General features: G+C 57.3%; 2 protein-coding genes across 2 annotated transcripts in view; one reads left to right on the forward strand and one right to left on the reverse strand.

Annotated features, from left to right (window-relative positions):
- LOC104667537 (protein PMS2CL-like) overlaps nt 1-13,861 on the forward strand; it is a 1,213,215-nt gene that overhangs the window by 519,238 nt on the left and 680,116 nt on the right. The window lies entirely within an intron of this gene.
- On the reverse strand, nt 188-3,731 carry ACTB (actin beta). Its single transcript, XM_030932230.1, has 6 exons — nt 3,546-3,731; nt 2,565-2,693; nt 2,191-2,430; nt 1,309-1,747; nt 1,032-1,213; nt 188-919 (listed from the first exon to the last, which is right to left on the reverse strand). The coding sequence occupies exons 2-6, from the start codon at nt 2,685-2,687 to the stop codon at nt 776-778; spliced, it is 1,128 nt and encodes a 375-aa protein (XP_030788090.1). The 5' UTR covers nt 2,688-2,693; nt 3,546-3,731; the 3' UTR covers nt 188-775.

The following is a 13,861-nucleotide window of genomic DNA, read 5'->3' on the forward strand; positions in this document are numbered from 1 at the left end:
AAGCAGGAACAGAGACCTGAATCCTGAACCTCCCCCACCCTCTAAGGGTGCTCAATGTTGAGGCAGAAGGGACCTTGGCCCACCTCCACTCTAGGTAAGGACAAGTTGGCCCCCACCGCCCCACCCTTCTCCAGGGTTCACCCTCTGCTGCCCACAACCCAGTCACGCCACAAAGTCACGCTTGGCCTCATTTGTAAGGTGTGCACTTTTATTCAACTGGTCTCAAGTCAGTGTACAGGTAAGCCCTGGCTGCCTCCACCCACTCCCAGGGAGACCAAAAGCCTTCAGACATCTCAAGTTGGGGGACAAAAAAGGGGGGCACGAAGGCTCATCATTCAAAATAAAACAAAATAAAAAAGTATTAAGGCGAAGATTAAAAAAATTTTGCATTACATAATTTACACGAAAGCAATGCTATCACCTCCCCTGTGTGGACTCGGGAGAGGACTGGGCCATTCTCCTTAGAGAGAAGTGGGGTGGCTTTTAGGAGGGCGAGGGACTTCCTGTAACAATGCATCTCATATTTGGAATGACTATTAAAAAAAAACAATGTACAATCAAAGTCCTCGGCCACATTGTAGAACTTTGGGGGATGCTCGCTCCAACCGACTGCTGTCACCTTCACCGTTCCAGTTTTTAAATCCTGAGTCAAGCCAAAAAAAAAAACCAAAACAAAACAAAAAAAAACAAATAAAGCCATGCCAATCTCATCTTGTTTTCTGCGCAAGTTAGGTTTTGTCAAGAAAGGGTGTAACGCAACTAAGTCACAGTCCGCCTAGAAGCATTTGCGGTGGACGATGGAGGGGCCAGACTCGTCATACTCCTGCTTGCTGATCCACATCTGCTGGAAGGTGGACAGCGAGGCCAGGATGGAGCCGCCAATCCACACGGAGTACTTGCGCTCAGGAGGAGCAATAATCTGAGAAGGGAAGGGAACAGGCAGTGAGAACTCTGGATGTGATAGCTCCCCACACACCACAGGGCCCCATGGCCCACCTGCCCAGGTCAGCTCAGGTTGGAAGGACACCCACCTTGATTTTCATCGTGCTGGGCGCCAGGGCAGTAATCTCCTTCTGCATCCTGTCAGCAATGCCAGGGTACATGGTGGTGCCACCAGACAGCACTGTGTTGGCATACAGGTCTTTACGGATGTCCACGTCACACTTCATGATGGAGTTGAAGGTAGTTTCATGGATGCCACAGGACTCCATGCCTGAAGAAGAAATGAGGGCCCGACTTAGCTTCCACAGCACAGCCCCAAGGGTGACCCTCAGGTCAGGCAGGACCGGGAGGCGGGTCTCCACTCACCCAGAAAAGAAGGCTGGAAGAGAGCCTCAGGGCAGCGGAACCGCTCGTTGCCAATGGTGATGACCTGGCCATCGGGCAGCTCGTAGCTCTTCTCCAGGGAGGAGCTGGAAGCCGCCGTGGCCATCTCCTGCTCGAAGTCCAGGGCGACATAGCACAGCTTCTCCTTGATGTCACGCACGATTTCCCGCTCGGCCGTGGTGGTGAAACTGTAGCCGCGCTCAGTGAGGATCTTCATGAGGTAGTCAGTCAGGTCCCGGCCAGCCAGGTCCAGACGCAGGATGGCATGGGGGAGGGCATACCCCTCGTAGATGGGCACAGTGTGGGTGACCCCGTCACCGGAGTCCATCACGATGCCAGTGGTACGGCCAGAGGCGTACAGGGACAGCACAGCCTGGATGGCCACGTACATGGCTGGAGTGTTGAAGGTCTCAAACATGATCTGTAAGGGAGAAATGCACCATGTCACACTCAGGAAGCTACTGGGGACAGCCAGGCGAGATGGGGGACATGCAGGAAGTGCAAGAAACACCGCTAAGTGTGCTGGGGTCTTGGGATGGGGATTCTGTTCAGACCTACTGTGCACCTACTGAATACACACTCCAAGGCCGCTTTACACCAGCCTCATGGGCTTGTCACACGAGCCAGTGTTAGTACCTACACCCACAGCACTGTCTGTTTTAGACACCTAGTCAGAGAGGCAAACACCAGAAAAAGAGCTCATCTCGGAAAAAAACAAATAGAACCTGCAGAGTTCCAAAGGAGACTCAGGTCAGAGAAGAGAGTCCTACGGAGAACGGCAGAAGAGAGAACCAGTGAGAAAGGGCGCAGCTCCGGGAGGCCAGGAAGGAGGGAGGTGGCCACAAGAGATAGCGGGCCACTTACCTGAGTCATCTTCTCGCGGTTGGCCTTGGGGTTCAGGGGGGCCTCGGTCAGCAGCACGGGGTGCTCCTCAGGAGCCACACGCAGCTCATTGTAGAAGGTGTGGTGCCAGATCTTCTCCATGTCGTCCCAGTTGGTGACGATGCCGTGCTCGATGGGGTACTTCAGGGTGAGGATGCCTCTCTTGCTCTGGGCCTCATCGCCCACATATGAATCCTTCTGACCCATGCCCACCATCACGCCCTGGGAAGGAAACAACAAGGCGCCCTGAGCACGGGCGAGGCCCCCACCCCAGAAACCCGGAGACCGCCGTGCAGAGAAAGCGCCCTCGCCTCCCGCCCGCTTCCGGGGCCGCCCCACCCACCCAGCTGCCCTACCTGGTGCCTGGGGCGCCCCACGATGGAGGGGAAGACGGCCCGGGGGGCATCGTCGCCCGCGAAGCCGGCCTTGCACATGCCGGAGCCGTTGTCGACAACGAGCGCGGCGATATCATCATCCATGGTGAGCTGCGGGAAAGCCGGGAGCGCTGTGAGCCGAGGTGGCCCCGCCCTGCCCACTTCCGGCGCGCCGAGGCCTTAGGCCGCCAGGGGGCGCAGGCGCGCGCCCAGATTGGGGACAAAGGAAGCCGGGCCGGCCGCGTTATTACCATAAAAGGCAAACACTGGTCGGAGGCGTCCCCACCGCGCGCGGCAGGAAGCCAGGCCCCCACCCCCTCCCAAACAGGAGCCGGCCCCGCCTCCGCTCGGTTCAAATAGCGCCGGGTCGGCTCGCGCGCGGCGGCCACACCCTCAGGCGGCGGGCGGCGCGGGCAGGAAGTGCGCGCAAGCGCCCCGAAGCCGCGGCGACCCCACCCCTTCCGGCGGGGCCATCCCTTGCCCCAGCACAGGCCGCGGCACCCCGGGCCCCAGAACGCACGCGCAGTTAGCGCCTTGAGTCCCAGCGCGCACGCGCAATTAGCGCCGATTCCCAGCGCGCACGCACAGTTAGCGCCCCAAGCCCCAGGACGCAGGCGCAGTGGCGCCCCAGCCCCCCCCCCCCACCACCAAGCCTGGCGGGCGCTCCGCCGCGCCCACCCTGCAGTCCCCACTGGCAAGAGGCCGGCTCGGACAAAGACCCCGCCGGCTGCCCCCGTCCCGAGAGCAGCACCCCCAGAGCGCGCCTCCCGAGCGCGGCCCCGCGCCTCCAAACTGGAGCGGGGTGTCCCCACATCTCTGGAGGCCCAGGGGCTTCTCCCACTGCAGTCCAGTCCCCACATGCGACCCCCGCTGCGGCGCAGGCGGCTCTGCACGGGCGAAGGGGCCGCGGCCTTAGGCGGCCGAGCCGGGAGCGGCCTACCAGGGTCGGCTGGCCGGGCTTACCTGGCGGCGGGTGTGAACGGGCGGCGAAGCGGCGAAGGCGAGGCTCTGTGCTCGCGGGGCGGACGCGGTCTCGGCGGTGGAGGCGCGTCGCGCCGCCGGGTTTTATAGGGCGCCACCGCGGCCGCTCGAGCCATAAAAGGCAACTTTCGGAACGGCGCGCGCTGATTGGCCCCGCGCCGCTCACTCACCGGCTTCGCCGCACAGTGCAGCATTTTTTTACCCCCTCTCCCCTCCTTTTGCGAAAAAAAAAAAGAGCGAGAGCGAGATTGAGGAAGAGGAGGAGGGAGAGTTTTGGCGTTGGCCGCCTTGGGGTGCTGGGCCCGGGGGCTGGGGGCGCGCGCCGTGGCCCCCGCACCCCACGCTGGGCAGTGCCCGGTTCGGCCCCGCATGGCCAGGCCTGTCCCCGGCCTGCCCGTCTCTCGGGTCCCCCACCCACCGCGGGACATTCTAGGTGTGGACGTCTCTTGGGCACTGAGCGCCCAGGTGGGGTGGACCAGGGTCTGCACGGGTGCCAGGGTCCTGGGTGCTGTGCGCTCCTGCAGAAGGAGCCCTTGGAGGGCATGGAGTGGCCAGGCAGTCACTCCCCCTTGCCGACTTCAGAGCAACTGCCCTGAAAGCAGGGTCTCGGGACCTCTGGCTGTGGGGTTCAGCTAGCGAAATGGGCTGGGTGGGTCGCTAGAGAGAGACTTGGGCTTGAGAGGTAGAGTGTGGTGTTGAGGGAGTCAGGGGGCTCGCGGCCACTTAGAAGTCTCAGGACCACACTGCCCAGGACAGGGCAGGCGCCAGCGGTCCAGTGGCTGGAGGTGGCCTGTGATGAAGGCTGCAAACCCACCCAGCCACGGCCCTGGGAAGGTGGGCTCTACACGGCCGGGAAACTTTCCCCAGGAGCTGCCTGAGGGTAACGCAGTCACGCCCAGCCAAGACCAGGCCTGGGGCGTTAGTGGGTGACCCAGGCAGCTCCAGGCACTGCGGGGCATGGGGGCTGGGTCTATACAGCCTGGGTCTGCGCCCACCGTTCATTGAATGTCTGCTTTGCGCAGCCACAGCTGAACTGCCCTCCCAGACCATCTGGAGACCGCGGGGGGACTCTGGGGACCAAGACTCCATGTGCCAGAGAGGATTGGGGGCGGGGCGGGGTAGGAGCTCAAAGCCAGCCTGGGAAGACCCTCTCGCTGTCACCCTTTCTTGCCTTGGGTCTGTCCACTGAGTAGCACACAAGACCCGGGTGGCCAAGGTCGTTCTGCTCTGGGAATGAGAGACTGTATGTACCCAGCTGGTGGACATGCAGTGATCAGTGGCATGGGACCACAGAGGGGTATTCAGCTCAACCTAGAGGAACATGCCCTCCTCCTTCTCCCCCTCCTTAGAGGTGGTGACAAGAAGCTGGATTTTTACACAAAAATAGGAAGGGTGGTGAGGTGGGGGCACTTCAGGCCTTCGGGGGGCTTTGCAGCACATAGTAGGTGTTCATTGAGTGTGTGTTGCAACAGGCAAAGATGACTCCATATAAGGACGTGGAACCTGTGGCCAGGAAGGAGGCGGCTTGTTCCAGTTCACGGTACAAGGCTGTGCTCAGTCAGTGGGACCCACTCCTCCCTTGAAGGTTGCAGAGACCACCGCCCAGCACACAGTGGCAGACACGGGTTCACAGTCCAGAAGGCTTGCTAGGCCTCCTCCATCACCACCCCACGCAAGGGCAAACTTTCCCAGCCTGTATACTCCCTGTCTCCTGGGGATGGGACTGTCCTGTGCCTGGCCTTGTATCTTTCAGCAGCAGGCGTCTTGCCAGCTGTCTCAGGACCTGCCAACCCTACAGTTCACCGGGCCAGCGTTGTGGGGCGATGGGCGGGGGGACCTTCTTGCTGCCTGTTGATGAGGGCTGGTTCTGGGGGTTCCTCAAAGGTTGAACTGGGTGGAGTGCTGTGGGAGGTGGGGATGGGACCGGATCTGCAGAGCAAGGATGGGAGGCTGTTGGGTGGGTGGCTCCAGGCAGCAAGGTAGGGTGCAGAGCAGACCTGATCCCCAGGCAGGACCTGTGCTGCCACTGGGCCTCCACTCAGCTGGCCAAGAGACAGGAGCTCCAGCCCCACCCCACCCCAGGCTGCAGCATTCCTGGCCTATCCTCCTGGCTTGTGGTTCCCTCTGTCTGCAGCGGCCACTTCTTGGTGCTCTCCTATGCACCCTTCAAGTCCCATCCCAGAAAGTCCGTCTTTAGGTAAACCTTTTAGCCTCTGTAACCACGCCTTCCTCCCTACCTCAGACCAAGGCTTGCAGCTGGCATTTAGAACTGGGCCTCACCCACCAGGCTGCGAGCCCTCCCAGGGTCTCCATCACCCCCACTCCTTCCCACCACACCCACCCCAGGGCTCCTCGCTGTTGAATGAGTGACTGCCTGGATGTCCTCAGATGGCAGGTTGGAGGTGGCCGAGCAGCCTGGGGTGAGGGGCAGGGAGGAGCTGAAGAGAGAAAGCAAGCAGCGGAGCAGGAAAAGAGGAAGTAGAACTGGCTGGCCAGGGGGCGGGCTGAGCAGGGGAGAAGTGAACAGGTTCTCTTCTGCGCTTGGGAACTTTGCCCTGGAAGGGAGTTTTCGGAGCTGTCACTTGGGTATGCACGCATTCCCCAGAGAACCCTCGGTTGAACTCAGCCAAGGGGACTCCACCTGCCTGGCTGGGGCTTTTGTTTTTTCCCCTCCAAGCCTTTGCTTTGGTGACGCCCCCACCCTGCAAGGCCTCCAGGCAACCGACTCTTACAGCCCAGACCCAGGGACCACTCCTTGGCCCTCCCGCAAAACCACCACCCAGCCACCTTGCCCTGGGCACTGAAGCCCCTTCCCTACCCTGCCAAGAGGGAATCCAACCTCCTTTTTATTACTATTTTTTTTTTTTTTTTGATACAAGGTCTTGCTCTGATGCCCAGGCTGGAGTGCGGTCACAGCTCACTGCAGCCTGGACCTTCTGGGCTCAAAGCCCTCACAAATAGCTAGGACTATAGGCACACACTTCCATGCCTGGCTAATTTTTAAATTATCTGTAGAGGTTGGGCTTCTCACCATGTTGCCCGGGTTGGTCTCCAGCTCCTGGGGGCTCAAGCAATCCTCCCACCTCAGCCTCCCAAAGTCCTGGGATTATAGGCGTGAGCCACCATGCCCGTCCTCAAGCTCCATTTTTTAGAGGAAGGAACTGAGACAAAGCTTCCCTCCTAGACTTGAGTTAGCTCCAGGAGGATGGGCACAGTTCAGCGCTCTGAACACAGTAGATGCTCATGAGAGGATAATGAATGAATGAGTGAATGATTGAAGGGGTGCAACATTCCAGGAGACACACCCCCATTCACAGACTAGGAAACTGAGTCAGGACTGGTGAAGTGCTCAAGTCCCCAAATGCAGTGGGAAGGACTCTAGGCTCAGGGCCCCAGAGGCGGCAGCCCCACCTCCTGTCTCACACTGCTCCTCCCTACTAAAGTGTCCCCTGGAATGTCCCCAAGGCCCAAGTCCAAAGGCTGTTTGAAAGTCTGAATTCCTGGGGCCCACCTCACTCCTCAGCATTTATCACCTAAGGCTCAGAGAGGACACCATCAGCCTGTGGTCACACAGCAACAAGTGGGGGCTCTCCGGCTGGGGTGTGATGGTTTATACTTGTAATCCAAGCATTTTGGGAGGCCAAGGAGGGAGGATCGCTTGAGCCCAGGTGTTGGAGACCAGCTTGGGCAACATGGGAGATCCTACCTCTACAAAATTAGCTGGGTGTTGTGGCACATGCCTGTACTCCCAGCTAATTGGGAGGCTGGAGCAGGAGGATTGCTTGAGCTTGGAAAGTCAAGGCTATAGTGAGCTATGATCAAGTCACTGCATTCCAGCTTGGGTGACAGAGGAAGACTCTGTCTCAAAAAAAAGAAAAGGAAAATTAAATTTAAAAATTGGGTGCTCCAGGCCAGGCGTGGTGGCTCACGCCTGTAATCCCTGCACTTTGGGAGGCCGAGGCGGGTGGATCACCTGAGGTCAGGAATTCAAGACCAGCCTGGCCAACATGATGAAACCTTGTCTCTACTAAAAATACAAAATATTAGCTGGGTGTAGTGGCACATGCCTGTAATCCCAGCTACTCAGGAGGCTGAGGCAGGAGAATCGCTTGAACCCGGGAGGCAGAGGTTGCAGTGAGCCAAGATTGCGCCATTGCACTCTAGCCTGGGCAACCAGAGCAAAACTCTGTCTCAAAAAAAAAAAAAAAAAAAAAGTAAAATGAAAAGAAAAATTAAATAAAAAAATTGGGTGCTCCAGGTTTATTTATTTAATTTATTTTTAGAGATAGGGTCTAGCTCTGTGACCCAGGCTGGAGTGCAGTGGCATGATCACAGCTCACTGCAGCCTTGACCTCCTGGGCTCAAGTGATCCTCTGGTCTCAGCCTCCTGAGTAGCTGGGACAGCAGGGATGCCACCACATCTAACATTTTTATTTTTATATCTTATGGAGATGGAGGTCTCTCTTTTTTTTTTTTTTTTTTTTGAGGCGGAGTCTCGCTCTGTCGCCCAGGCTGGAGTGCAGTGGCCGGATCTCGGCTCACTGCAAGCTCCGCCTCCCGGGTTCACGCCATTCTCCTGCCTCAGCCTCCCGAGTAGCTGGGACTACAGGCACCTGCCACCACGCCCGGCTAGTTTTCTGTATTTTTTTAGTAGAGACGGGGTTTCACCGTGTTAGCCAGGATGGTCTCGATCTCCTGACCTCGTGATCCGCCCGTCTCGGCCTCCCAAAGTGCTGGGATTACAGGCTTGAGCCACCGCGCCCGGCCGGAGATGGAGGTCTCTCTACAATATAACAGGGTCTCTCTCCCTATGTTGTCCAAGCTGGTGTCGAACTGCTGAGCTGAAGTGATCCTCTCACCTCAGCCTCCCGAAGTGCTGGGAATAGAGGTGTGAGCCACCACACCTGGCCTCAGTTTTTTGTTGTTGTTGTTCGTTTTCAGTTGTTGTTTTGTTTCATTTTATTTTATTTTGAGATGGAGTCTCACTCTGTTGCCCAGGCTGGAGTGCAGTGGTGCGATCTCGACCCATTGCAAGCTCCGCCTCTCGGGTTCACGCCATTCTCCTGCCTCAGCCTCCCGAGTAGCTGGGACTACAGGCGCCCACCACTATGCCCGGCTAATTTTTTTTTGTATTTTTGGTAGAGACGGGGTTTCACCATGTTAGCCAAGGTGGTCACAATCTCCTGACCTGGTGATCCGCCCGCCTCAGCCTCCCAAAGTGCTGGGTCCACAGGCATGAGCCACCGCGCCAGGCCTGTTGTTGTTTTGAGATGGAGTCTTGCTGTGTTGTCCAGGCTAGACTGCAGTGGCGCAATCTCAGCTCACTGCAACCTCTGCCTCCCGGGTTCAAGGGATTCTGCTGCCTCAGCCTCCTGAGTAGCTGGGACTACTGGCTCGCGCCACCACGCCCAGCTAATTTTTTTTTTTTTGTATTTTTAGTAGAGATGGAGTTTCACCATATTGGCCAGGCTGGTCTCAAACTCCTGACTTCACATGATCTGCCCACTTAAGTCTCCCAAAGTGCTGGGTTTACAGGCGTGAACCGCCATGCCTGGACAGTTTATTTTATTTTATTTTTATTTATGTTTTCCTTTTTTGAGACAGAGTCTTGCTTTGTCACCCAGGCTGGAGTGCAATGGCGTGATCTTGGCTCACTGCACCCTCCGCTTCCCAGGTTCAGATGATTCTCCTGCTTCAGTCTCCTGAGTAGCTGGGATTACAGGCACTCGCCACCCCTCCCAGCTAATTTTGTATTTTTAGTAGAGACGGGGTTTCACCGTGTTGGCCAGGCTGGTCTCAAACTCCTGACCTCAGGTGATCCATCTGCCTTGGCCTCCCAAAGTGATGGGATTACAGGTGTGAGCCACAACACCTGGCCTTTATTTTACTGATTAATTTATTTTGAGAGGACATCTCGCCCTCTGTCGCCAGGCTGGAGTGCAATGGTGCGATCTCGACTCACTGCAACCTCCACCTCCTGAGTTCAAAGTATTCCCCTGCCTCAGCCTCCTGAGTAGCTGGGACTACAGGCGCGTGCCACCATGCCCAGCTAATTTTTTTTTTTTTCGTATTTTAGTAGAGACGGAGTTTCAGAGTTTCACTATGTTGGCCAGGATGGTCTCCATCTCCTGACCTTGTGATCCGCCCGCCTCAGCCTCCCAAAGTGCTGGGATTACAGGTGTGAGCCACCGTGCCCAGCCTATTTTATGTTTTTAAATAAAACAGAGTGGGATCTCTCTGCCTGCTGGCCACCTTCTCAGCCTTAAGGGCCAGCTTCAGGCTGCCTTCTCCAGGAAGCCTGCCATGACTCCCTCCCTCTTCTATTCTAACAGCAGGTTTCCTGCTCAGAAAGGGTCAGTGACCCAACCAGGATCACCCAGTAAGGGCACAGCCAGGAGCTGTGGGCTTGAAGGGCCTTTCACCTGCAGCAGCTCCTGGATCACACCGCTCCTGCATGCAGCACACCGTCACTGACCAACCAGACATGCTTCCAGAGTTAACTGGCACTATTTTGAGAAATGGGAAAAGCACCCTGAAGAAAGCAAGCACAATTCCCAAGACAGATCTCAAATGAGAGAGAGAGAGAGCAAGAGAACAAGTTGAATGGCGTCAGGAGGAAAAGCAACAGGTTTCCTTAAGAATGAGGGCGTTCTGGCCGGGCGCGGTGGCTCAAGCCTGTAATCCCAGCACTTTGGGAGGCCGAGACGGGTGGATCACGAGGTCAGGAGATCGAGACCATCCTGGCGAACACGGTGAAACCCCGTCTCTACTAAAAAATACAAAAAACTAGCCGGGCGTGGTGGTGGACGCCTATAATACCAGCTGCTCGGGAGGCTGAGGCAGGAGAATGGCGTGAACCCGGGAGGCGGAGCTTGCAGGGAGCCGAGATCGCGCCACTGCACTCCAGCCTGGGCGACAGAGCGAGACTCCGTCTCAAAAAAAAAAAAAAAAAAAAGAATGAGGGCGTTCTTTGGGAGGCCGAGGCGGGAGGATCACGAGGTCAGGAGATCAAGACCATCCTGGCTAATACGGTGAAACCTCGTCTCTACTAAAAATACAAAAAATTAGCCAGGCACGGTGGTGGGTGCCTGTAGTCCCAGCTACTCGGGAGGCTGAGGCAGGAGAATGGCGTGAACCCGGGAGGCTGAGGTTGCAGTGAGCCGAGATCGCGCCACTGCACTCCAGCTTGGGCGACAGAACGAGACTGTCTCAAAAAAAAAAAGAATGAGGGTGTTAGGCCGGGTGCGCTGGCTCACACCTGTAATCCCAGCACACCTGTAATCCCAGCACTTTGGGAGGCTGAGGCAGGTAGATCACGAGGTCAGGAGTTTGAGACCAGCCTGACCAACATGGTGAAACCCCATATCTACTAAAAATACAATAATTAGCCAGGCATGGTGGCACATGCCTCTAATCCCAGCTACTTGGGAGGCTGAGGCAGGAGAATGGCTTGAATCTGGGAGGTGGAGGTTGCAGTGAGCTGAGATCGCGCCATTGCACTCCAGCCTGGGCGACAGGGTGAGACTGTCTAAAAAAAAAAAAAAAAAAAAAAGCAGTCAGGGAGGGCTCCTTAGGGGAGGTGACCAGCAGAGCCTTGGTCCCCATATACACCTGGCCTCAGACCTAGCCTTGGGTGGTCACCTGGCTGCCTTCAGTAGCTCTGCCCTGGGCCTCCCCAGATCCTGGGCAGAGGCACCAGGCTAAGGGGGAATCCCTGCCCCAGAGGAAGTGGGAACTTCTAACATCTCTTGGGAGAGTTTTAAAAAATCCTTAAAAACTACCCTCTCTCCAGCCCCCAGGGTACGCGGAGAAACCCTTCCAGCCTTCCTTCCTAGGGAGTTCCCGGACTTGCTTATTTGATTGAATTATTCAGAAAAAGAAAATGCGGTTCCCTGGGCTTCCCACTCACACACACACACACACACACACACACACCCCACACCCGCCACACACACCACACACACACACACCCCACACCCGCCACACACACCACACACACACTACACACACACACACACCATACACACACTACACACACACCCCCCACACCCCACACCTGCCACACACACTACACACCCCCCACACACACACCACACACCCCACACTCGTCACACACACCACACACACTACACACACACACACCCCACACCCGCCACACACACCACACACACTACACACACACACCACACACCCGCCACACACACCCCCCACACCCGCCACACACACCACACACACACCACACACCCGCCACACACCCCACACCCGCCACACACACCACACACACACTACACACACACCTGCCACACACACACACCCGCCACACACACCACACACACACTACACACACCCCCCACACCCCACACCCGCCACACACACCACACACCCCACACCCGCCACACACACCACACACACACACCACACACCCGCCACACACACACACCCCACACCCGCCACACACCACACACACACACCACACAACCGCCACACACACACCCCACACCCGCCACACACACCACACACCCGCCACACACACACACACACCCCACACCCACCACACACCACACACACACCACACACCCGCCACACACACACACACCACACCCGCCACACACACCGCACACCCGCCACACACACCACACACACACTACACACACACCTGCCACACACACACCCGCCACACACACCACACACACACTACACACACACCCACACATACACCCGCCACACACACACTACACACACCCACACACACACCCGCCACACACACACTACACACACACACACACCACACATCACACACACACCACACACACACCTGCCACAAACACCACACACACACCCCCACACACACCCGCCACACACACACACACCTGCCACACACACACACCACACACACCACACACACCTGCCACACACACCACACACACACACCAAACCCACACCACACACTACACACACCACACACACACACACCACACACGTACCACACACACACAACCCTTTTTGCTTTCTCTAGACCCATCTACTATAGGGCCAGCTCTCCCCCTTCTCCAGATGAGAAACAGAGACCACATGTGCCCATGGGAACTGGATCCTTTGGGGCCTGGAGGCCTAGGCGGTTGGGGGTTGGGGGGGAGGCTGCGGGCACCCTCATCCTCCGCAGGGCTCACAATCACTCCCCTGGAGGCCAAGGTAGCCCTTGGGACTCAGGACCCTTCTGGTTGTCCCAAGAGGGGCCTCAGAAGCTGGGTGACAAGTTGGGGCAGGAGAGATGGGGGTCAGTAGCAAGTTCAAGTTCAGGTTGAGTGGGGCTCCTGAGGCCCTGGCTCTGACACCCTGGCTCTGACACCCTCTTGGGGTGTTGCACGGGCCAAAGATGAGTCCTTCCCATACTAAGGACTGTCCCAGGCAGTGGCTTCCCTGCCCTGGGCCTCTTGCCCTCAGCGATGAAAAGGGGCAGGGGGTTACCTAGCTCCCAGGTGGCCCCTGAGAGGAGCCAGTGAGGCGGGGTCTGCAGTCCAGGCCCAGGGTCAGTGCGAGGGACTCGCCCCCTTCCTGGCTGGGTCGGCTTATCCCTGACACTCTCCTGCCTGGCCTGGGACCTCAGAAATGCCCCCTTGGAGCTGGGCCTAGTGGCTCACGCCTACAATCCCAGCACTTTGGAGGGCCGAGGTGGAGAGATCACCTGAGGTCAGGAGTTCAAGACCAGCCTGGGCAACAAGGTGAAACCCCATCTCTACTAAAAATACAAAAAATTAGCTGGGTGTGGTGGCAGGCGCCTGTAATCCCAGCTACCCGGGAGGCTGAGGCAGGAGAATCAGTTGAACCCAGGAGGTGGAGGTTGCAGTGAGCTGAGATCGAGTTGATGCCATTGTACTCCAGCCTGGGCGAGAAGAGCAAAACTCAGTCTCAAAGAAAAAGAAAGAAAGAGAGAAAGAGAGGCTGGGCACGGTGGCCCACACCTGTAATCCCAGCACTTTGGGAGGCCGAGGCGGGCAGGATCACCCGAGGTCAGGAGTTCGAGACCAGCCTGGCCAACATGGTGAAACCCCATCTCTACTAAAAATACAAAAATTAGCTGGGCGTGGTGGCAGGCACCTGTAGTTCCAGCTACTCAGGAAGCTGAGACAGGAGAATCGCTTGAACCCGGGAGGTGGAGGTTGCAGTGAGCCAAGATCACGCCACTGCACTCCAGCCCGGGCAACAGAGCAAGATTCCACCACACACACACACACACACACACACACACACACACACACACACACACACACAATTTTTTCTTTTTTAATTTAAATTTT

Source organism: Rhinopithecus roxellana, chromosome 6, assembly GCF_007565055.1.
Source record: "Rhinopithecus roxellana isolate Shanxi Qingling chromosome 6, ASM756505v1, whole genome shotgun sequence".
Classification (NCBI taxonomy): Eukaryota; Metazoa; Chordata; class Mammalia; order Primates; family Cercopithecidae; genus Rhinopithecus; species Rhinopithecus roxellana.